This window comes from Vanessa tameamea, chromosome 14 (genome assembly GCF_037043105.1).
Source record: "Vanessa tameamea isolate UH-Manoa-2023 chromosome 14, ilVanTame1 primary haplotype, whole genome shotgun sequence".
Lineage (NCBI taxonomy): Eukaryota > Metazoa > Arthropoda > Insecta > Lepidoptera > Nymphalidae > Vanessa > Vanessa tameamea.
This window is the reverse complement of record NC_087322.1, coordinates 11615851-11639068: the sequence shown is the minus strand read 5'-3', so window position 1 is coordinate 11639068 and position 23218 is coordinate 11615851. Positions and strand designations below refer to the sequence as shown.

The 23218-nt window shown below is 31.5% G+C and overlaps 3 protein-coding genes across 4 annotated transcripts in view; 1 reads left to right on the top strand and 2 right to left on the bottom strand.

The window, feature by feature from the left end:
• Positions 1 to 14768, bottom strand: part of LOC113402205 (phosphatidylinositol 3-kinase catalytic subunit type 3) — a 31760-nt gene extending 16992 nt beyond the window's left edge. Inside the window, exons 1-3 of one of the 2 annotated variants that reach the window (XM_064216927.1) lie at positions 14525 to 14768; positions 13726 to 13914; positions 13022 to 13178 (exon numbers count right to left, since the gene is read on the bottom strand). In XM_064216927.1, the coding sequence (XP_064072997.1) occupies positions 13022 to 13178; positions 13726 to 13914; positions 14525 to 14595 (417 nt within the window). In that variant the 5' untranslated portion in view covers positions 14596 to 14768. The remainder of the gene's footprint in view (positions 1 to 13021; positions 13179 to 13725; positions 13915 to 14524) is intronic. The other variant, XM_064216928.1, reaches the window with a different exon arrangement.
• Dpm3 (Dolichyl-phosphate mannosyltransferase subunit 3) overlaps positions 1 to 19221 on the top strand; it is a 71851-nt gene extending 52630 nt beyond the window's left edge. The window contains exons 2-3 of the mRNA XM_026642398.2: positions 17863 to 17928; positions 18077 to 19221. Coding sequence (XP_026498183.1) covers positions 18081 to 18359 — 279 coding nt within the window. The 5' untranslated portion in view covers positions 17863 to 17928; positions 18077 to 18080 and the 3' untranslated portion in view covers positions 18360 to 19221. The remainder of the gene's footprint in view (positions 1 to 17862; positions 17929 to 18076) is intronic.
• LOC113402213 (uncharacterized) overlaps positions 18842 to 23218 on the bottom strand; it is a 37673-nt gene continuing 33296 nt past the window's right edge. Inside the window, exon 3 of the mRNA XM_026642402.2 lies at positions 18842 to 23138. Within this exon, the coding sequence (XP_026498187.2) occupies positions 22935 to 23138 (204 nt within the window). The 3' untranslated portion in view covers positions 18842 to 22934. The remainder of the gene's footprint in view (positions 23139 to 23218) is intronic.

Sequence of the window (23218 nt, the reverse complement as noted above, 5' to 3'; positions counted from 1 at the left end):
AATAAATTATTCTATTATTATAAAAAATATATATAGTATTGTAAAAAAAACTATTTGATTAGTTATACGAGGATTTTTTTTTTTATATATATATAGGTAGGCGGACGGGCAGAGGCCACCTGGTAGTAAGTGGTCACTACCGCCCATACACATTGGAGATGAAAGAAATATTAACTATTATAAAATTTTGGATTTAAGTGTGTACAAAATAATATTTTACCAATTATATATATATATATATATATATATATATATATATATATATATATATAACGAATTACCAATAACCCTGTATATATATATATATATACAGGGTTATTGGTAATTCGACGTATTCCCGTTGGGAGGTGATAGGGGTGATTATTTGCGATAATTTTTAAATTAGTTTGGTTTGTGGTTGTCTGATTTAAAATTTGATTACAATATTTACACAAACATACATAAAAAATTAAAAAATTAAAAACAGTTATCTTTTTAAAATGTAATGCAATACATGATAATACTGTAGTCATCTAAAATATATGTCTTGTTAAGGATTTGTTGTTTATCTAAATGGGTCAGGCTACACAAGCCGATATAAAGGGCGTGTTCACTCGCTCGCTAATTAATGTTCGCTCCGTTGAAAACTTATATAATAAACTATGTATACAAAAATATTTTATTGAATTGATTCGTCCTAAACGTACTCTAAATTATCGGACATTTTAATTTACAGCATTTCATCAAAAGGTTCCATTCCCTCAGATATGTGGATGATTTTAACTTGGTAGTAATTATTCTTGCCTTCTAATACACACAAACAAAATAGGTCTTGTATTAGTTAAATATATTTTTCATACATGGGTAATATATAAAGTAGGTATAGGTATTTATTTAGTTCATCTCGATGATATTCAAGATCGAAGGCTCTGTTACGTTACGGATTTATTATTTAATAGACGTAGTTTCTAATAACTTGTTTTTGTGCAGAACCGGTTTTTTTTACGACTTTTCATATCTTTCATCTGTCACTACTATCGCAATAGTCTATGACATATACAACGATCAAGAACAACTTAATTAAAATTCAAACGCTGAAACCGGTTTGAGTAAAATTATTTAAAAAAATTGTAATGCAATGTCAAATTAATGCAACTACGATGGAAGTAATTTGAGTCCGTGCCAATCGCAGGAGTGAACTTAAACAAATCTTAGATTTATACTTGAATGTTTACGGAGTTACACGTGATTTTATATTAGTAAAGACTAACGACCCGCCCCAGCTTCGCACGGGTGCAATACTAATACTAAAAATTCTACAGAATATCATTATATACAAAGTTCATAGCCTTTTGTTATTAGACAATACAATCCACTACATTGTAAATGTTATATCTTCGAAAATATTTATTTAAATTACATATTGATTAATATTAAATGAACAATGAATTTAAGGTACTTCATTGTATAAGGATCAATGCTGTATTGCTTAAAATCGCTTCGAAAATAAGACATTACTTCTCGTAAAAAGTAAAGGATAAAAATGGTCATTGTGGGATATCCCTAAGAGATAGACATATACCATCGCGGACTTTTTTGTAGACCTTTTTAAGGTGTACAATACTGTAGTACATTATTTCGATCTATCTTGTATGGTTCAGCCAGCGTTTGAAATGTAAGCGCAAAAAAAATATGTTTATTTTCGACATCACATTAGAAACCTCTAAAATTATCAGTGTTTCTCTACTATATTGTGCATGTATTATACATATAAACCGTCCTCTTGAATCACTATATCTTTTAAAAAAGTGGATCAAAATCCGTTGTGTAATTTAAAAGCTCTAAGTATACACAGGGACAGACAGACAGCGGTAAGCGACTATGTTTTATACTATGTAATGATACTATATGTAGTCGATGTTTAGTATTCATTTAACAAATTGCTAGCTACACGTTCGGGCATCGCACGTGTATCGATATGGCGAGGGTCTATATTCATGTTCATATTTGAATATATTATGAAAGATTCTTATTTTAATTGGACTAGGAGACTTCATGGACGTACGCAAGACAACTCACCAAAGTTTCATCATAATTGTTTCAGGGACAAACATATAGACAAACATTTTTAATTATATAGATGTTTTACTTTTTTAATTTTGCTGCCCAACATTTTAATATTTACTTGATGGTAGGGCTCTGACCAAGTCCTGGTCTGGGTATAGTATCACTCACATTATATTCTACCGCCAAGCAGTAATACTTAACATTCCCTCAGACATGTGGATGATTTTAACTTGGTAGTAATTATTCTTGCCTTTTAATACACACAAACAAAATAGGTCTTGTATTAGTTAAATATATTTTTCATATATGGGTAATATATAAAGTAGGTATAGCATTTGTTTAGTTCATCTCGATGATATTCAAGATCTAAGGCTCTGTTATTACATAGGGGCAGTGTTGTTGTGTTCCAGCTTGTTGAGTGACTGTAACTGCAGGCACAAGGGACATTATGAGTAATTTGTTGACCGCGATAATATGCGTAAGTTCCTCGTACAATTTAAGTTATCATAATCTTACTAAAGGTTCCGCATCGCCTTTGAGCTTGGCCTTTTAATATTAGTTCATTTCACGATAAGGGCTTTAAAGTTTATTCTTACCAAGAGGAGTAAATACCAATAAACAACTTTGACATTGAGTTGACACCCTGAACAATCCACATATGATATTCAATTTGAATTCACGAAAAACTAGCTCTTTGAATGTCGAAAAAGTTATCGAAATTTTGGAAGTAGAATGCAAACTCAAACTCAAATTCCTTCATTCAATATAGAAGCATTACACTTACTTATTGATAGTCAAATTAAACACTACCATCGGTTCGGAAAAGGATGTTTCCTTTTCCCAGGGTGTTACCCTGACCTGAGAAGAACCGGCGAAAGAAACTCAGCGGGTCTTTTTTTTTGTTAAACTAATTAAATACATATATATTGAATATGAATAGAAATATCCAGGAAGTTCGTTTCATTCCCAAGGTGTGCTATCAACCATAAACTCAACTCAATTAAAATCGATATTATTATTTAAGTGTAATTGTGTTGTATTACTACACTAATATTATACATTTGAAAGTTAATCTGTCTGTTACCTCTCCGCGCTTTAACTGCTGAACCGATTTTGATGAAATTAGGTTTTTTGGATATAGCTTGAGTCCCCGGGGAGGGCAAAGGTTACATTTTTTTAAACACCCCTCGAGGGGCTAAAATATGGGGTGACGGTTTGTGTGCTATAGGTAGGTAAAGTTTTATAACTTTGGCGCGGAGAAAGCCGTAGGTTGAACTAATTATAAATAAAGATATGTATGTATGTACTATGTATGTAGGGCTGGTTGCAAATCTATTAAAAAATGTAAATCTAATCAATGCTGCTGGATACACATGTGGTAGAATTTCATTAAAATTAGACACATCACCGTCGAGCACGAGATGCTATAATTAAACACATGTACTTTCAGTGTTGCTAGTTTTGAACCTGCAATCATCGGTTTATATGCACACTTTCTAATTACTGGGCCATCTCGGCTCTGTTATAAAACTATTGTAGGTAAGCTCTGTGTTCGTGACAATTAGAAAAATTATAGGGATTAATTATAGGGTTGCGCTTGTTTTATAAGGAACCTTAAAAACGACATCTGTTCAACCACTTGTGATTAATTTCTGTCCGATTGTCTATGAGTCGCGGTTAATCAAAATATCACCATGGTCAGCCCAGTCGTGTATCATCAGAGTATTACAAGCGCCAAAGATTACACTTCGTTTAACCTTATTTATATCGAATAAGGAGTAAAACGCATAAAAATCCGTTGTGTAATTTTAAAGCTCTAAGCATAGAGGAAAATTATATGATTATAATATTATAGATGAAAACCCGGCTTCCCTTAGGTAAAATAAGTAATTTTTTTTCTCTAATCTTAATATTTCTGTATTTTTGTTTGTGGTGTACAATAAAGTATATCAACATAACTTAAAATAAATAAAACTAAACAAATACGGTTCATATTATAGTATTCATTATAAATGAAAATATAATGTATTGCAATCATAACAGGAATATTGCCAAATAAAAAACATTTGACGGTAAATTGACGCGATATCATTGGTCGAGAGCTTGATTAATCTATGATATTCACTATGGATTTGCGAAAAATTACGTTTTGAACATCGACGAAACTGTTATCGGAATATTGCAAGTAAAATTAAAGTTGAAATAAATGGTTACGTATAATAGTGTCGTTTTATAAATAAAGATATATTTATCATAAACTCTTAGTAGTGTACAACATAGCTGAGTTATTAGCAAATCGCATGAAATACGTAAATCTAAGGTTTGTTCATCTTTTTTCTTACTTACATGGGAATTGGCTTGGCATATAACAATTTATTTCAGTATATAAGATTTTTTACTAATTTTGGCATTTAAATTCACATAACGTTCAACAGTAGTAAGTATTCGGAAAGATCCTTTTGTAAAACATGGCCGCCCGTAGAACTGTCATTTCAGTCATTGTTTTTCATGAATTTAATAAACTAAAAATCATAATTTTTTAACAATGTGTAATTGTGGGTAGGTTCTATTTTATTACATATAATAAATTATTACATGTAATAAAATTGGAGTGTCTGTTTGTAATATTAAAATAACCGCTTATTACTAAATGTACACGGTACATATACCAGAACCACATTTTTTACAATTTTTTGCCTGTCAGTCTGTTTGTTCCAGTCTCTCTGTAACACCTCGACCGATTTTGAAGGGACTTTCACTGGCAGATAGCTGATGTAATAAGAAGTAACTTAGACTTTTTTTATTTTAGAATTATGTATACAAGAATAATAAATTTATTATTTTAGGTGTTAAATTCAAACGCGTGCGAAGTTGCGGGCACAGCTAGTTATAAATATATATTAATATAGATAAATAAATTTTATTGTACTCGGGATTAATGTGACTACCAATTAAAAAAGTATAGTATTGGGTGTCTAGTTCCGGAGATTACCTACATACAAACCAACAAATTATACCTCTTTGTAGTATTAGTATATAGATAGGTAAGTTTGACCAGCACGCGCGTATTCCTACTCTAGGTGTAATTTGTCGCAATCGAGTTACACTTAAGACATCATGCCGAAAACTAACAAGTTACTCTTGAAATACTACATAATACTAACTACAGCCACCGGATCAAATTATAGTACATTCTGAATTTTCTTAATAGTCTCATTTGATAGACAACTCCAATAAATCGAACTCTCAATCGAACACGAGTAATAGGACCCCAATATAGCAATCGAATCGGTATATAATCGTTTCCGTTTAACCAGGACCGGCCTTAGCCATCTGAGCGCCCCGGGCTGGACATGCATTCGGCGTTTATATGACCAGAGTCGGACTGGGAAGACGACCCTTCGAAAAAAGTATGTAATGACCTTTTTTACTTCTCTTACGTAGCGAGCGTAAATGCAGTGTGATCGAGGACCGACTCTAACAATATGCGTATGGTATTGAGGGTATGTAGGACGGATGCAGGAGACTCCAGATCTCGGCGCCCCTCCGAATTAACGTCGGCACTGTGTTTAGCCGTTTTCCTATCCTACAAACGCAACGATCCAGTTGCGGTTTGATCACAGTTGTGTCGTAAAATACTCGGGATAGCTCGATAATAGTATCGTAATCGATATAAATAAGTCGAATTGATCCTCAGTTACTATTAAGCTTAGATACCTTTTTGGAATAGTCGAAATTGGATCGTAATAGAATCGAGAACGTTTAATTACCGTTAGAGAGAGAGATCACTCATACAACCAACGGCTTAACGTGATTTTGAGCCAGAGGATTACTCCTCAATGTCAAATTACCTTATAAGATGTATTAACCCAGCTCAGAATTTGAACCGAGAATCTCAGGGTCTGAAGCCTTATAAGCTATCAACTAGACCAACGAGACAGTTAATAAATAAACATATAATACATTAATAACGAGGTCAACTACTTACATGCATTTTTTATTCAATTAAGATTAATTGCGGAAGGAATTTTCTATATCTATCTATATCTATAGAAATAGATATAGATAGAGAAATAAGATATTTATCTATACTTATAAAATAACATGTCCTGACAGACAGATTGATTTATCATTGCCGCGCGCAAACTATTAAAGTTACGGCACACAACATTTGGAGAGACACCCACTCAGAAAGGAATTTTGGAAATTATACCCCTAAGAGGGTGAAAAAAAGATTTGAAAGTTTGTGTTTAATTTAGAAATATAAAAATCTCTTTTTGGGATACTGATTAAAAATGAGTAGATACGTATTTAAGCGTTTCAGGATCCTACCCCAAGGGGTGAAATACACACCAATGTGGTATACAAAGAGGTCTTAAATTAACGTTAATCTGTAAATATATTTAACTTCCACGCGAGCAAAGCCGCGTGCAACAACTAGTTATATACAAAACAATATTTTATATTATATTTTAATAGAAATAGGAACGAAGACGCGGGCGCAGCTCGTGTGTAATCAATTAAACATAAACACTAGTCTTTATCAATTTGTTATTATTACTCATAGTTTGATGAAGGTTCGCAATAATTAAACGAGCAAACAACTTCACCAGTATCAATGTGAACAAAAAGTAATTGTAAATAATTAGTTATTTAGACAACGTCTATACTAATATTATAACTGCAAAAGTATCTTAGTCCGTTACGCTTACACCGGTAAACCACTGGACGTAATTTTATGAACTTTTGTAGAAAGCATGCTCGAAACCCCGAGGGAGGACCTAGGCTCTGAAACTTGGATCCGCCACCCCCTAACACGAGAACGAAAACTAATTAAAAAAATAAAATGTTTTTTTTTTTTTTGCATAAGGTGTACGACGATGTATCTTGATCGATGACTTTATTTTGGTGATATAATTTTAATCGTACTTTCAAATATTGTATCATTATACACATATAGTGAGCCGAGATGGCCCAGTGGTTAGAACGCGTGCATCTTAACCGATGATTTCGGGTTCAAACCCAGGCAGGCACCACTGAATTTTCATGTGCTTAATTTGTGTTTATAATTCATCTCGTGCTCGGCGGTGAAGGAAAACAACGTGAGGAAACCTGCATGTGTCTAATATCAACGAAATTCTGCCACATGTGTATTCCACCAACCCGCATTGGAGCAGCGTGGTGGAATATGCTCCATACCTTCTCCTCAAACGGGAGAGGAGGCCTTAGCCCAGCAGTGGGAAAATTTACAGGCTGATTATGTTATGTTTATGTTTTATGTTATACACATATAGTATTCTACTCTCAGTCTCTTTAATGTTATATGTGAGAACTGTTATTGGCCTAATAGTTATTAAGTATTTGTTATTTTTGTTTATCAACGGCTGTATGTTCTCCAATTAAATAAATAAATAAATATAGGAGCTTTGTAAATTGATTCTCTAAACAGTGCTATTTTTTTTAAATAGATCTTTATCTATTAAAAAGGTATCGTCGTTAAAACAGTTTATAAATTAGTAAGAAGTTAACAGCCTCGTTGGTCTAGTGGCTATATATAAGATCGCAGATTCCGAGTTCGAACTCCGGTCGGGCCTTTAAAAAGTTATTGGGTTTTCTATCAATAGATACTCAGTAACCGCCCCGATCCTGTCAGTTGGAAGTGTGTACTCTCCCGTGCCTCGGCAAGCACGAAAGTCGGTTAGCCTGCGCCTGTTCCTGTATGTCTGTATACGTGTCTTATAATATGTCCTGCGTAGTTGTCTGGTCTTCATCAAGACTGGCCGCCGTGGCTTAAATTGGTCATCATCAAATGTGTAAGAGAATATTTGGAGCTTACTCCATTAAGCTGATCAAATGCGGATTGGCGGATACACATTAGACCTAATTTCATCTGACACATGCAGGTTTCACAATGTGTTCCTTAAACGTTGAATAAATCCAGGGTGGCGATTTGAACCCGCAGTCTCTGGCAACATTTACGTTTTCTATCCACCGAAGCAAATATCATTTTTCAAACTGTATAAGATATTATTTAAAACGGGATATTTACCATGTTTTTATTTTTATTTGGTGGAGCTCGATATTTCATTCAAGACATTCGTAGATAATGTCGAAATATCGAGCTCCACCAAATAAAAATAAAAAACATGGTAAATATCCCGTTTTAAATACTGTTAGTAATAAAAATAACCATGTTAATTTAAAATCTTGTATAAGATATATTCATTTCACAAAAGATGAGCATCAATTGTATACCTTAAGTTTCATTTCAACCAGCCAACGAAGTGATTGCAATGTTAAATTATACGTTCATGTAATATTAAAGTATTCTACTAAATAATATATCTTTATACCGTGACATGCGTTTCCTGAGCCAGATCTCAATTAAAAATACGAAAAGAAAGTTTTTGCCATTAACAGGACTGATGAAAATGAAAAAAAAATAGTCTTACATATCGATCATTTTAATATTAACCGTTACTGAACGAGATATTTCGCGGACGATGCGAGAAATTATTTAATTTAAAAAAAAAAAGATTTCTGAATTAAATTGTAAGTACTTGCAAATCGGAGTTTGTTTTGTTTAATTATATATGACTATTGCTGATTTCAGAGATTGGTATAAAAATGTTAAAAATGATCTATTTTAAAAATAATTAAATCGATGAATCGATCTGATGGTGAGTGGTCATCACTGGCAATAAACTTTAGCAACGTAAGTTATGCCTAATATGTCAAATGCACCGCCAACCTTCGTAACTAAAGTAAGTCCTTTGGGCCTCTAGTTACAGTTGATACAAACCGAAACGCAACAATACTATTGTTTGGCGGTAGAAAATCTGAAGGTTAAAAAAGTTAATATCAATAGCAGTGATAGGTTTTATTTCGTAGACACAACAATATGTTAAGGCGATATCAAAAACCGGTCAAAATTATGCACGACCTTCAGTCAATAGTATTAATTACATATTCGTTTTGGTAATTTTGAATCTACTATTTAAGACGTAAGTTTTAAATTTGCACGATGATTTGTAAAAAAATTGAAGGTCACGTAGTTTTTTCGAATATAAGTCGCAGTCTACAAAATATATCAAATCAATGTTCATATTACTGCAACAAGAGGTAATAAATACAAAGAAATTAGTTTTATTTTGTTTTTTCGTTAACGATTTCCTTGTTCATGTATGCAAGAATCGATTTAGGTAACGAGACATTATAATCTATCTTATGAGTTATGATGTCACTCAAAACTTCTTTAACGACGCACAATTTAGTAGATAATTCTAGTAAACGAGCTCAAATTAACAAAATAATATAAAATTCTTGCAAAATTGAATATATCTGTCATAATATATTACAATCTAAGTAAATACTAAAACCTGAAATATCAGATTAAAAGATAATTTCTTATTTAAATATATTTAAGAATGTAGAAAAACAAGAATGATAAGACGTTACATTCCCCTATACAAACTAATATATTCACTTGAGCCGAGATGGCCCAGTGGTTAGAACGCGTGCATCTTAACCGATGATTGTAAGTTAAAAACTCGCACCACTGAATGTTCACGTGCTTAATTTTGTGTTTATAATTCATATCGGGCTCGGCGGTGACGGAAAACATCGTGAGGAAACTTGCACGTGTCTAATTTCAACGAAATTCTGCCACATGTGTTTCCATCAAACCGCATTGGAGCAGTGTAGTGGAGGCTCCAAACCTTCTCGTCAAAGTTTTACAGACTTACTGTAATTCTCCCTTGGGATTGGCCGAAATTTACCAAAATATTATATTAATATTTTCATCTGCCAATGAGTGGATGTATTTAATTATTACGAATATTACTATATATACTACTTACAAGCAAGATATTATCATTTAATAATAAATAAATATTTCTTTCTATTCCTTTTATTATGTCGAATAAAAATTACAGGTTATTCGACTATTCGCCATCCGGAATGGCGATTAATCGTTATTGGACTATTCGCTCTAACAAATATTCGCGGCATCCTTATTATGAATAAATATATATTATCTTAATAGAATATTCTAATTATTTTATTCGTTCCATGCAGGTTACTTCGTGCTTTTTTCCTTATAGCTACACAGAAGATATATTCGATTTCAATGGAGATTCATATCTCCTATACACAGGAAAATCACAGCTCTTATGGCAATACTTATAATAATGATAAGGAACAGTTAAATGTTGCAAAATACTTTTAAATATTATGTATGATGCATTGTTCTAGAAACTTATTTTAAATTGTTAATTATTATACACAATTAAATTACTATATCATAGATTTCTCCTTCGTCATTAATAAAACATCAAAAAATTAAATATACGATAACATGATTGTGAAAAATATATATATTTTATAGATAAAGTGAAATTGTTACAATCTCACGGATCCATCTGGTGGTCTGATCGTAATTAACTATGGCACTCAAAGAGATATTTTAAGAAATACACACAGATAGAAGGGGTATGTACAATATCATTGTTTTGTAATTTAATAAAATGTTTATTTAATCTAAAAAAAAAACGATATTAACTGTCTTGCCCAAGCATTCGTCATTGATTATCGCCAAAAAATTTGTAGTTTTCTTTCACGAACGCGAGATTGGCAAAATAATTTGCGCTCAATTAGCACAGATACTGATTATAAAAAAATAACGATTTTTTTTCTTTTTGCGCATTTTTGGTTGTAAAGCTATTGTTTCTTTTGGTCACAAAGGCATCACTTGATCGATTTGCCTTCATCTTTTAAAGTCACTTGTTAAACTTTAAATGCAATTTCGAAACACCGTGAAATTAAAGTATAGAAGTGGGCAGTGGCATGTTATATAGCTTGGGTTGAAGTTAAGAAGACAAATTAAATAAGGAAACCAATACTCCCTAATATAGGACTACTAAAGAATTCCTTGATAATCTTTACATAGTATAAAACAAAGTCGCTTTCTCTGTCCCTATGTCCCTTTGTATGCTTAAATCTTTAAAACTACGCAAAGGATTTTAATGCGATTTTCTTTAATACATAGAGTGATTCGAAGGAAGGTTTTTGTGTATAATACTTAGACAATATAGTTAAGTAACACTGATAATTTTAAAAGTTTCTCTTGTGATGTCGTAAATTCATACATTTTTTGCGCTTACATTGTAAACGCTGGCTGAACCCTACTAGATAGATCAAAATAATGTACTACAGAATTGTACACCTCAAAAATGTCTACAAAAAAGTCCACGATGGTATGTGTCTATCTGTAAGTGATAACCCACAATAACATTTTTTTGTCATTTATTTTTTACCACAAATATTGGCTAATTTTCGAAGCGATTTTAACCTGTACAGCATTAATCCTTATCCAATGAAATACCTTTATATATATATATTGATCTATATGGCCCTTTACAGCATATGATTTAAATGAATATTTTCGAAGATGTTACAGATTTAAAAATTGCGGAACGTAGCGTTTGCGGTGGTACCGGCCGGCCGGGGCGGCGGGAGCGGGCTATAGGCGCGTCGGAGGCCGCGGTTCTCCCTGTAGCACTTTGAATTTAGCAGCGATCGGACGCGGTTATTATCGGAGCTCTCTAGCGAGGGAAATAACAATCCATACTTCCATACTTAATATTATAAATGCGAAAGTAACTCTGTCTGTCTGTCTCGCTTTCACGCCAAAACTACTGGACCGATTTAAATGAAATTTGGTACACAAATAGTCTAGAGCCTGAGAAAGGACAGAGGCCTTTTTATTTGGATAAAAGTGCTGTAAAGGGTTGAAAAGGGGGATGAAAGGTTGTAAGTTGTTGAAAGTATTGTCATGTTTAGAATTTTTAGCACTAGAAGCATAAAACTTATATTTTAGGCTGTACACTTATAAACTAACATATCATGACACCCACTCAGGAGGGAATTTTGGATATTCTACCCCTAAATGGGTGAAATAGGGGTTGAACGTTCGTATGGAATTTTTAAGTCAGAAACATGAAACTTTATTTTTGGGATACTGATTAAAAAGGAGTAGATCAGATACTTATTGAAGTGTTTCTGCATATTCTACCCGTACGGGGGTGATATAAGGGTTGAAAGTTTGTATAGAAGTCCGTCATTTTTAAGATAGAAACATGAAACTTTATTTTTGGGATACTGATCAAAAATGAGTAGATACGTATTTAAGCGTTTCTAGATAATCTATCATTACGAGGGTGAAATCTAAAATCTACCAGTAAGGGTTGAAAATTTTTATGGGAGTCTGTAATTTTTGAAGTTAGAAGCTAGAAATTTTATTTTTGGTATACCGATTAAAAATGAGTAGATACGTATTTAGGCGTTTCTTGATATTTTACGCCTAAAGGCAAAAAGTAGGGGTTGACATTTCGTATAAAGGTTAGTCTGGAAGTCCGTCATTTTGAAGTTAGAAGTATGAAATTTTATTTTTGGGCTACCGATTAAAAATGATTTGATACGTATTTAAGCGTTTCTGGATATTTTACGCCATAGGTGATAAATAGAGTTTGACATTTCGTATATAGGATAGTTTGGAAGACCGTCATTTTTGAAGTTAGAAGCATGAAACTTTATTTTTGAGCTACTGATTAAAAATGAGTTGATTCGCATTTAAGCGTTTCTGGATATTCTACCCTAAGGGCTGAAATACACACCAATGTGGTATACAAAGACGTATTACATTAACGTAACATTTTAAGTTAATTTGTAAATATATTCATATTCTACGGTAACAGCTATTACAATATATAACAGATAAATGGATCCCCTTGACTAATTCTTTATGATGATTTAAATTAACTCTCCTTTTCATTCTTTTTCCAACAATTTAAAATTAAATTATTTAATTAATTATTAAATTAAATAATATTATGCATATGGATATATTGAGAATAAATATTTTTTATTTTAATAATTATTTTTTATTATTATTATTATTTTTATGACTATTTCGTACCTGTCTCAACATTCCATGTTTGCCAAACAATGAAATAGTGGTACCACCGACCACCATCACTTTTCCCGGTCCTGCACAGTCATATATTGTCATTGCAAGTATTGCATTCCGTGGTAGATCACTGTAGTATACTGGAAGAGTCACCCATTCATTCCAACTGAAAAATCATTGCACTATTTAATGGAATTTTTAATACTGGGCATGCCAATAATTTATTATGGGCCTTTGTGAATGAATACATACATTTTTCTATGGACAATTGTAAGTTTTTTGGCAATAATTACATCAAAAATTCCAAAACACAAGCATATAAAAATTATTTATGATTAATAATTACACTATACATTTACATTACATTAGCAGCCTGTAAATTTCCTACTGCTGGGCTAAGGCCTCCTCTCCCTTTGAGGAGAAGGCTTGAAGCATATTCCACCATGCTGCTCCAATGCGGTGTGGTGAAATACACATGTGGCAGAATTTCGTTAAAATTAGACACATGCAGGTTTACTCACTATGTTTTCCTTCACCGCCGTGCACAAGATGAATTATAAACACAAATTAAGCACATGAAATTCAGTGGTGCTTGCCTGGGTTTGAACCCGAAATCATCTGTTAAGATGCACACATTCTAACCACTGGGCCATCTCGGCTCTCTATACTATACATTCATTACAATAATTTATATTTAAAATTGTATAACTCACTTCCATCTATTTGTAAAAGCCTTATATGATGTTGTAACCGGTAATGCAAGAGGCACCCCGTCACACAGCACTTGACACGTAACATACAAGTCAGAGCAGCCCTCCTGATATAGTCCAGAGAATTTGAGCATGGGGTCTGACAACAACTTGTCATATTCTGGCTTAGCCCGCTTGCCTTCAAGAGTGCCACTGAAATTCATATCAGTTTTTGTTCAATAAGACTATTATGATTATTGATAGAAATAATATATAAATAAAAGTAAGTAACGGCCTGTAAATACACCCCTACTGGGCTAAGGCTTCCTCTATATCCATATATTTCACCGTACTGCTCTAATGCAACCCGCAAGGAAGTGAATACATATATACAAAGGATTAAGTAAATATACAAAAAAAAACAAATAAATATACAAAATGTTTTCTATTAAGTATTTCTAACACCTATCAAACAATAGTTTGAAATTAATACATTAATAATACTTTGTGTACATGTATTTTGTTAGATAATAATGTTATGTGCTCTAATAGCACAGCATATATAATATAACTATTACAAATATATTTTTATCATGTTCTATAAATATTATATTCAGAATACTTTTTAGGCAGTAAATAATTAAGGGAAGGCAATTAATTAAGTAGTTAAGATATATAAAACTGTAATTCTATGTAAAATATAATTTAAGTTAAGAATCATTAGACAATAACTAACTGTGATTGTATACTCTGAAACAAGTGTCAAGACGTTTTTGTGGAAAGTCATTGTGTCTTTTTTAACAACATTAGTTTTAATACTTACATTTTTATCTCTACTTTATGATCTAACGACGAACTATACACATAATAAAACTTATCGTCAATTTCGTTCATTTTGGCTTGTTACAAAATAGCTGATATACAACTTATTATTTAATACCGAACAGAACAATGCTTTTTTTCTATATTAATTTAATTGTACATCGTTTGTTTGTGCTGGTATTGTCATCATTCACATTTCACAATAAGAATAACGATTGTGAAGTGCAATTACATTTTTGGAAATAGTTTTATTGTCAATGTCACACCTAGTATGTGAGCTGTCGAATGTCATAATATGCCAAATGCCAATCTAAAAATCAGATGAAAGAGAAGTTAGCCGGGATATCAATTTCTTATACTTATGTCAATTATTCTCCATCCTTCACATGATCATGTGATTAAAAAATGTTAACTGGTCTGCATATGCTGAGTCTGTTGATTCCATGATCGATACCCTCTTTGTTTCACAAGACTATGGAAATGTAATTCTTTGCTATGATCTTTTCCTTAATGGTATTTTAACTGCAGCTGATTTCCACTTCCCTAAAAAACACACCTCAAAAAATCATTTGCTTTCTACCTCCTGGTGGGATGAGGAATGCAAACGATTATCTGAACAGAGACTAGAGGCTGTAGCATCATACTCATTGTGTATGTCTTTGGATAACTTTTGTAAGTATCAGAAAATCGACGCCAAATTTAAACAATTAATTTTTAAAAAGAAAAAAGTTAGTTGGATTCATTTCTGTGAATCCCTGAATCCTCGTTCCTCTTCCTCTGTAGTCTGGTCCCAACTTAAATACTTCCTCAAATACTTCTTCTGAGTGGCTTAACAATTTCGCTGATAAGCTTGCCCCCCCATTTGTCCCTTATGAGGACAGTTTTCTAAATTCTACGCCAACATCCACATCCACTTTGGATGAAATGAATGCCCCTTTTTCTTTTTCCGAACTTCAATGTGCGTTAAATGGTTTATCTGATTCTACTCCTGGGGAAGACGGCGTTCCTTACTCTTTTATTTGTAAATTAAATGATAAAGCGTAGAATTTTTTTTTAAATATAATTAACTCGGTTATTATCAAAGGAATTGTCCCGCAATCTTGGAAGACACAAATTGTTATCCCGATCCTTAAACCGGGTAAGAACCCTTCAGATTGCAACTCATATAGACCGATAGCTTTATCATCAACTTTTGCAAAGATCATTGAACATCTGTTGAAGAACCGCCTGGAATGGTTAATGGAAAGCAGAAATATACTTGCTCCCTCTCAATTTGGCTTTCGGAAGGGGTTGAGCATCATTGATAATCTAAGCATAATCACAACAGACATTCGAATTGCCTTTGCTAAAGGAGAGTACCTTGTGGGAATTTTTCTAGATATATCTCCTGCATATGATAATGTCCTTCTTCCGTTACTCAGGCAGAAAATGCAACAGCTGAGTATTCCACCGAGGATAGTTCATCTCATATGTAATCTGTTAACTTGCAGATCAATAACGGTTAGACACCAACATCTCTCACTTCCCCCCAGACTTGTCTGGAAAGGTCTTCCTCAAGGCTCAGTACTCAGTCCTCTGCTTTACAGCATATACACTCGTGATCTCGATTTGTCTGTTAACAATTTTTGTAACATACTCCAGTATGCAGATGACACTGTTTTGTATTATAGATCTAACTCCATTGAAAATTTAACGTTTCGATTAATCTCTGTTTTACATTACCTAGCCCAATGGCTCTCTGACCATGGCTTATCGCTGTCGATAGCTAAAAGTCAAGCAGTGATATTTACTAAAAAAAGACGTATACCTACCTTTAATTTGTTTTATGAGGGCCAACGCATTAACTTTGTAGACAAAACAAAATTTCTTGGTATTATTCTCGATCACCGACTGAACGGAATTTCACACTGACCATTTAGCCAAGAAATGTGAAAAATCAAATAATACCCTTAGAGCGGTATCTGGAGTTTGGTGGGGAGCTCACCCTTATACATTGAAGTTGGTCTATAACACAATAGTTCGTAGTCATTTGGACTATGGACTGTTTGTTCTAGATCCCTTCAATAAATCGGCTTCAGAAAAATTAAATTTAATTCAGTTTAAATGTTTGCGTATAATCCTGGGGGCGATAAAATCCACCCCTACTAATGTTCTGCAGGTTGAATGTGTTGATCCTCCTCTACAGATAAGGAGGCAATATTTATGTGACCGCTTTGTCATCAAATTGTTACAGCTACCTTCCCATCCTCTATTGATCAGATTAAACAAACTATCCCACCTTTGCAACTCAGATAGTCCGACATCCTCATTCCTATTAAACAGTTTCCTCAAGTATACCAACCTCCCTCATTCCCTTTCCACTTTTCTTTCTAATCCTCTTCTTTCCACCTCCTTTAAAGCTCTTATTTATAATCCCCCTGTTATAATAAACCTTGGTCTTATAAAAGGTTCCCTTGATACTAGTGTCCAATTTCGAAAAAAAATTCATCAAAATTGGCCAAATCATCTCCCTATATATACTGATGCCTCTAAATTCTCACCGACCGGCTGCGTTGGCGCAGCTTGTTGGATACCCAAGTATAAAATAGCCCTTTTAATTAAATGCCCCCCTGAAACCTCTATATTTTTTGGTGAGGCCATTGCTTTACTGGAAGCTATTATGTATGCCCAGTCACACAACATACAACAATCAGTTATTTTATGTGATTAATTGAGCTGTCTGTTGGTCATTAAAGAAAATCCTTAAATTAATTGAATTGAATCAATTTTTTATAATTTTTTTGCTTTTTCAACGTTTCGCTAACTTATTGTTCGATTAAATTTAAGATAAAAATAAAATTAACCCTCAAGTTGGCACCAATAGTATATATTTTTACTTTCTTTATTATATTTTAAATTTTTTTATAAATTCATTGTTTCATTAAAAATATTGTTTGTAGTCCATAGCCCTTTAATTTAATATTTAGATGAATATAATATTAAGTAAAATAAAAATTTGATCTAACCAAGATGAACAGCTAAAATATATATATAAAATATTTAAATTGAGAAAACTAGATAAATTTATCTTGTAATACTAAGAGCTAACAGACGTATAGACTCATTATCAAGCAAATATTATGAGTAGAAAATACTATATACTATTTCATTAAAGTAAACAATAATGAAAATAAAAGCCTCTTAAGTTTCTTGTCTTAGGTACTGTCAGTCTTAAAAAGACATGTGTAGATCAAAATTTTGAGAAATGAAACGCTAAAACTTGAAACATATTGACAATGTCGCTCTGACATTTCCACTTGACAAATATTATCAAAACAAATATTGATTGACCCCAGTGCAAATTTTTTATTACTGTTGCATTTATCTAATAAATCAAATACCGTTATATTTAAATAATATAAAAAGGTAAATGTTGCGTAGTGAAAGTAGAATCAGTCAAACTAAATTTAATTTTAAAAGTATATATAATTATGACGTGTAGGTTAAGTAATGTTAATCCCAATACACCCTTATCAAAAAAAGTAGTTGAAATGTATTTTATTTCTTTTCACAGAACAATGACCAAGCTTTTAGAATGGATATCGGTGACTTCAGCAGTGTTGGCTGTGTGGTGCTCCCTCGTTGGTGGTTATGTGAAACACAAATTCATTGATGAAAATATGAATTTTATTTTAGTATCACCAATAATATTTGTTATTTTATTTGGCCTATATGCTGTTACTGTTGTATTGTATAGAACATTTACTTTTAATAACTGTGAGGAAGCAGCTATTCAGTTGAAGGCAGAAATTCTCGAGGCAAAGAAAGATTTACATGATAAAGGCTTGAGATGGTAAACTAACAATTCCAATTGATATTAAGAAATTCCATTGAGTATTTATTTTGTTTGAAAAATAAAATATTTATATTTTTTTAAATTTGGAAGTTTATTTTTAAATATTGCATCATAAAACTATTCAATATTTTCATTTAGGTAATTATAAATGTTTTGTCATAAAAACTTTTGTTTTTAAAGATTTATCAGCATGCAAAGATGTGAATATATATACCTAAGTATTTTGTAAAGCTGCTAATTCAGAATTTTTTAATAAATAATATTAAATATCAGGATATCTGCATATTATACAATACATATTGTTTTATAAAACATTAAAAATTATAAAGTGCTTTTTATTACATAGTTAAAGATTTGATTATAAGGGCATAATGTAAATAATTCATTTATATAGATTAAAAAAGTTAAAATGTTGCCAGTAGAAATGTATACTTACCAAACAAAATATTTATGATGGGTATAATTATTAATAAAACAACTAAATTTTGGACTAAGATTTATTTGAGCTAAATATTTATTTGCATGTATTTACAATTGTAATAATTTAAAAAATATGTATATTTTCACACCATTTATTCAAGATCAAAATGAATACAAATGATACTTAGAATTAGGTAAGGTACATTATGGTTTATTATTAAATTAATTGGAGACATTATTATAAGCTATGAGCGTGAAAATTTAACAGAATAATGACATTGTGTAAGGTTTTGAAATGAACAATGCCACTATGCAAACATTATTATTGTTTTTATATTATAATTTCTGCTCAATAATGACACTATTTATGATGCACATATTAATAAAAAATCATTGATATTCCATTAATTTATGTCATAGTTTGCTTTGTTTGGGTTTAGTCGGGCAAGAGTGCGGGGCATATACTCATCCCAAGAAAAAAAAATTATCCTCCTATTAAATTACACTTTACTCGCACACCTAATGTAAAGCAGACAGTTATTAATTAACACTAGAAAAATAATATCACGGTTCACTTAGCTTTATTTCCATCAATATATTTTTAGTGCACCAAAAGCAAAATTTCATATCAAACATTTGATTGGATCTGGTTTACATTTAGTTGCAAGATTAACAAGATTAATTAATTAATAAAGAAATACTTTTAATAAACAAGCCCTTTCTGGTGTAAGTATTTATCTAAGAAATTCGCATACATACGTCGTGAGGTCTGTAGATTTTATTTTTTTAATTTTGTAATGAATTTACCTAAAAATACGATTACTTTTAATTTCTCATTATAATGTAGGTATTGATGCACTCAAATGGTGTAGGTGTTTGACTTAAGCAACCCTATACTAACCCCTTTTAAAAACACATTCGTCATTATTAACATTATATAAACTTATAAAAACATTCTTATGATCTTCAGGCTTGTTTTTTAATTTTGTAATTTATTAGGGCAAAAATAATAAATACATATTCTGTTAACAGCAGTATCGATTGTTTCAAATAAAATAGATTAGTAGGTACTGTAATTTTTCTTTATTTAATTTTATGTATAATGTAGACGGTACCGGCTGTTTATTAGGGATCCAAATGTCGGAATATAAAAATAATATTATCATTTCATCATAAGCCATAAGTACAGTCGGAAGCATTATTATATACAGAAAATAGATTGTAGTCAAAATCAAACAGACAATCTGTATTTATTTTAACAGGTTAACGTCTTTTTTGACAGGTTACATTGTTTAAATATCCTTTAATTGTTACTTGGTGTTTTCTTATATCTCATAAATAGATCGTTAGTTTTATTTAAAAATAATCTTTAAATTTTGTCTATCACAATTAAGCAGGATGTGATTCATTTTAGTTGATATGTTATGAAGATATCTAGATGTCAATGTTTAAGCCAAATTTGAATAATCCTAATATAATTGCCATGTGAAGATGTCATTATAAAACACTATGTGTGTAGCGAATTTTTTTATTGTCAAAGCTACTTTTTTATGTCATTATGCCTATGACCTAGGTCGAATATCTTGGTCACGCTATATAGCTATGTCGAATTAATATCTACGAATTAATGTAAAATTCTTGCTATTCATCTGGGGACGTTGTTTTATTTTATCTTTTAAGCTAATTACGTCTCACATTGCCATAATTATAGTTATTTTAAAATTATTCATGAAATAAGAAGCTATATTATACAGTATTTTTCATCATTTAAATCAGATATCATAATTATGAAAATTATTTTTTTATTTTTCACACTGTTGTTTGGTTTAAAATTGGATAGCAATGGAATATTTTTGTATTATCGAAGCATATAATTAAATCAGTTATTATAATTGGTATAATTATTAGCATATAATTTATCTATCCTGTAGCCCTACAAGAATAACATAGACACATCAGTGACTTAGTTCTTTAAATGAGATAATAAAGTATCTAGCATTGTAATCTGGCTTATGTTTAATAATGAAAAATAAATTGAAAGTAAATCTAAGCTTTTCTATCGCATTGCTGTATTTTAAAATTCTAAGGCTAGGCGTGTGCTTCGACAAAGGACACGATAACAAATTCGATAGTGTGTAATTTTACAACATCATTACGTCGTGATGAAGCTGTTACCGTGGCTATATGTCTCAGTGAGCATTAGGCCTAATAGCCGATGATATGACGTAAGTAATTTAAAGCTACAATTTTCAAGTGCCTATCTACACGATTTATTAAGAAGTGAAGAATTTCATAATTCTTTCATTTGGTATATTCTATAATTTATCTACTTTATAATATCACTGGATTTTTATATAATGTAGAAGGGAGAATAAATTGTTTTATGTTATTTCGAGCGAAATCTCGAAGGGCTGTGTAAGGCACACAGATTTTCATTAAAATAATTAGCATACGATATAATTACACAATGTTTCAGATACCTTTTCCTTAATTTTATGGTCCATCCACACAGGAAATTAATTGCAATATTTAACGGTACAGATAATACAGTAAAACTTTAGTAAATTATACACTACATAAGTTGTTTATTACAAGTGCGTCATCTGTTTAGTTTTAATTGATTTATACATTTATGAACATGAACTTATATATTCTGTACACGATGTATACACTGTACAATATTGCAATTTTCTTTTTAATATAATTAAATTGTTGCAACACTTAATGTGGATTATACAAATTTTAGGGAATTATTGCACCATAAAGTACATAAGTACATTCGACTACAAAAAATTATATATTGTAGGTGCTCATTGTATAATTTAATTGTTTTTTTTCTTCTTTCTATTATATATTATTAAGCGTGGTACGTCGATAAAGCGTTATATTCAAAATGGTACATAATTGTTGTTATCTGTACTCTTTTTAGTTTCTACGGGACAAGACACATTTAACATGAAAATTAATATGGAAAATAAAATATCGAACACCAGGCTACTTGTTTACATAAAATTGGTCCGAACATTTTATTTGTATCTAATTATTATCTGTGTAATAAATTATTATCTTTAAACTTAAATACTAATATTTAAATTATCAAATTAGCCATGACATAATAGCCCTAGTCACAAAACAAAGCGTACAAAAAGTAAAAACAAATCACTTAAAAATTAAAAAACGGTAAGTACCCATACTTTACCATATTCTTGAATATCTTTTAAGCAATATGACAATCGACTGAAGTTATATTCCTACCGTATCTTTTACGAAATCATACTGATAATTTATAGATCCTCACAATTTTAAATTAATTTTTTTTTTGTTTAAAATTGGTAAACATAAAATTGGCAGTCTGCCATTTTGTTGAAAGTTGAAGACTTCTGTAGATACTCCGCATATTGCTTGCAAAATTTTATTATAATTCGAGGAAATGTAACATTATAAATTAATCATTGTAACAATTCTACGCATAAAAGCAAGATCTCAAATCTTATTCTAGCTTTTATGATTATTGTCGGTGTAAATACCTTATTTCTTTTTACAGGCAAAAACGGAATCGTCTGATTAATATTCTATTATTTTACCGATAAAAATAGAAATTAATTGTAAGCTAAATTGTTTCTGTAAAAATATGACTAGCTAAGTAAAGTCTTAATGTAACTTAAGTGAATTTATAAAAGGTATCGATAGAGGTAAATTGGTGTTTTCTTTGGCAATTGAGTTATTACAAAAAGATAGTGAGTTAGGAGGAAATTGTAACAAGAATTTTTACTAAGGTTTTTTAAGAGTCGAAATGTTTTTAGATTTACTAAATTATCTTATATAAAGTACCATCTTGTCTTGGATTGATCTTGAAGTATCGTGTTGTAATCACAGAATAATACGAACATACATTTCCCTCTGTAAGAGGTGTCACTTTTGAGTGACATAGTTGCGTCTCTTTTCAGATTTTAGGTTAAGTTGTTAAAAGTTATTTAGGTAAAGTTCTGAGAAGAGGATGTCAACCACTAAGATACCTTAGCACCGTGTATATCTATACGATTTTATAACTCGAGTTATATTTACTTGGATTGGCTGATTAATAAATCACAAGAGCCTACGATATATCCGTTATTTATCACCAGTGCACGAAAATATATCGTCAAATTGTCTCTCTTCAGACGAATCTAGCAACAGCTACTGCTATTAATGAGATCCCAGCTTTGATTTGTAAAGAAGGTTTGGTGTGAGGTGCCGAAGAGTTGCCAGCAAGGATGAGCGCTCGTAAACGTTGTCGTTCACGATACCTGGTGTCTTCTCCAGGTGGGTCCAAGCACTCAAATTCACAACAACGCTCCCCAACTCGGAAATTTTTGCAGAACTGTGGACAAATAAGGTTTTATTTATTTATATATACGGTCACGAATCGTTAACATTATATTACATTATCATTTAAGTTTA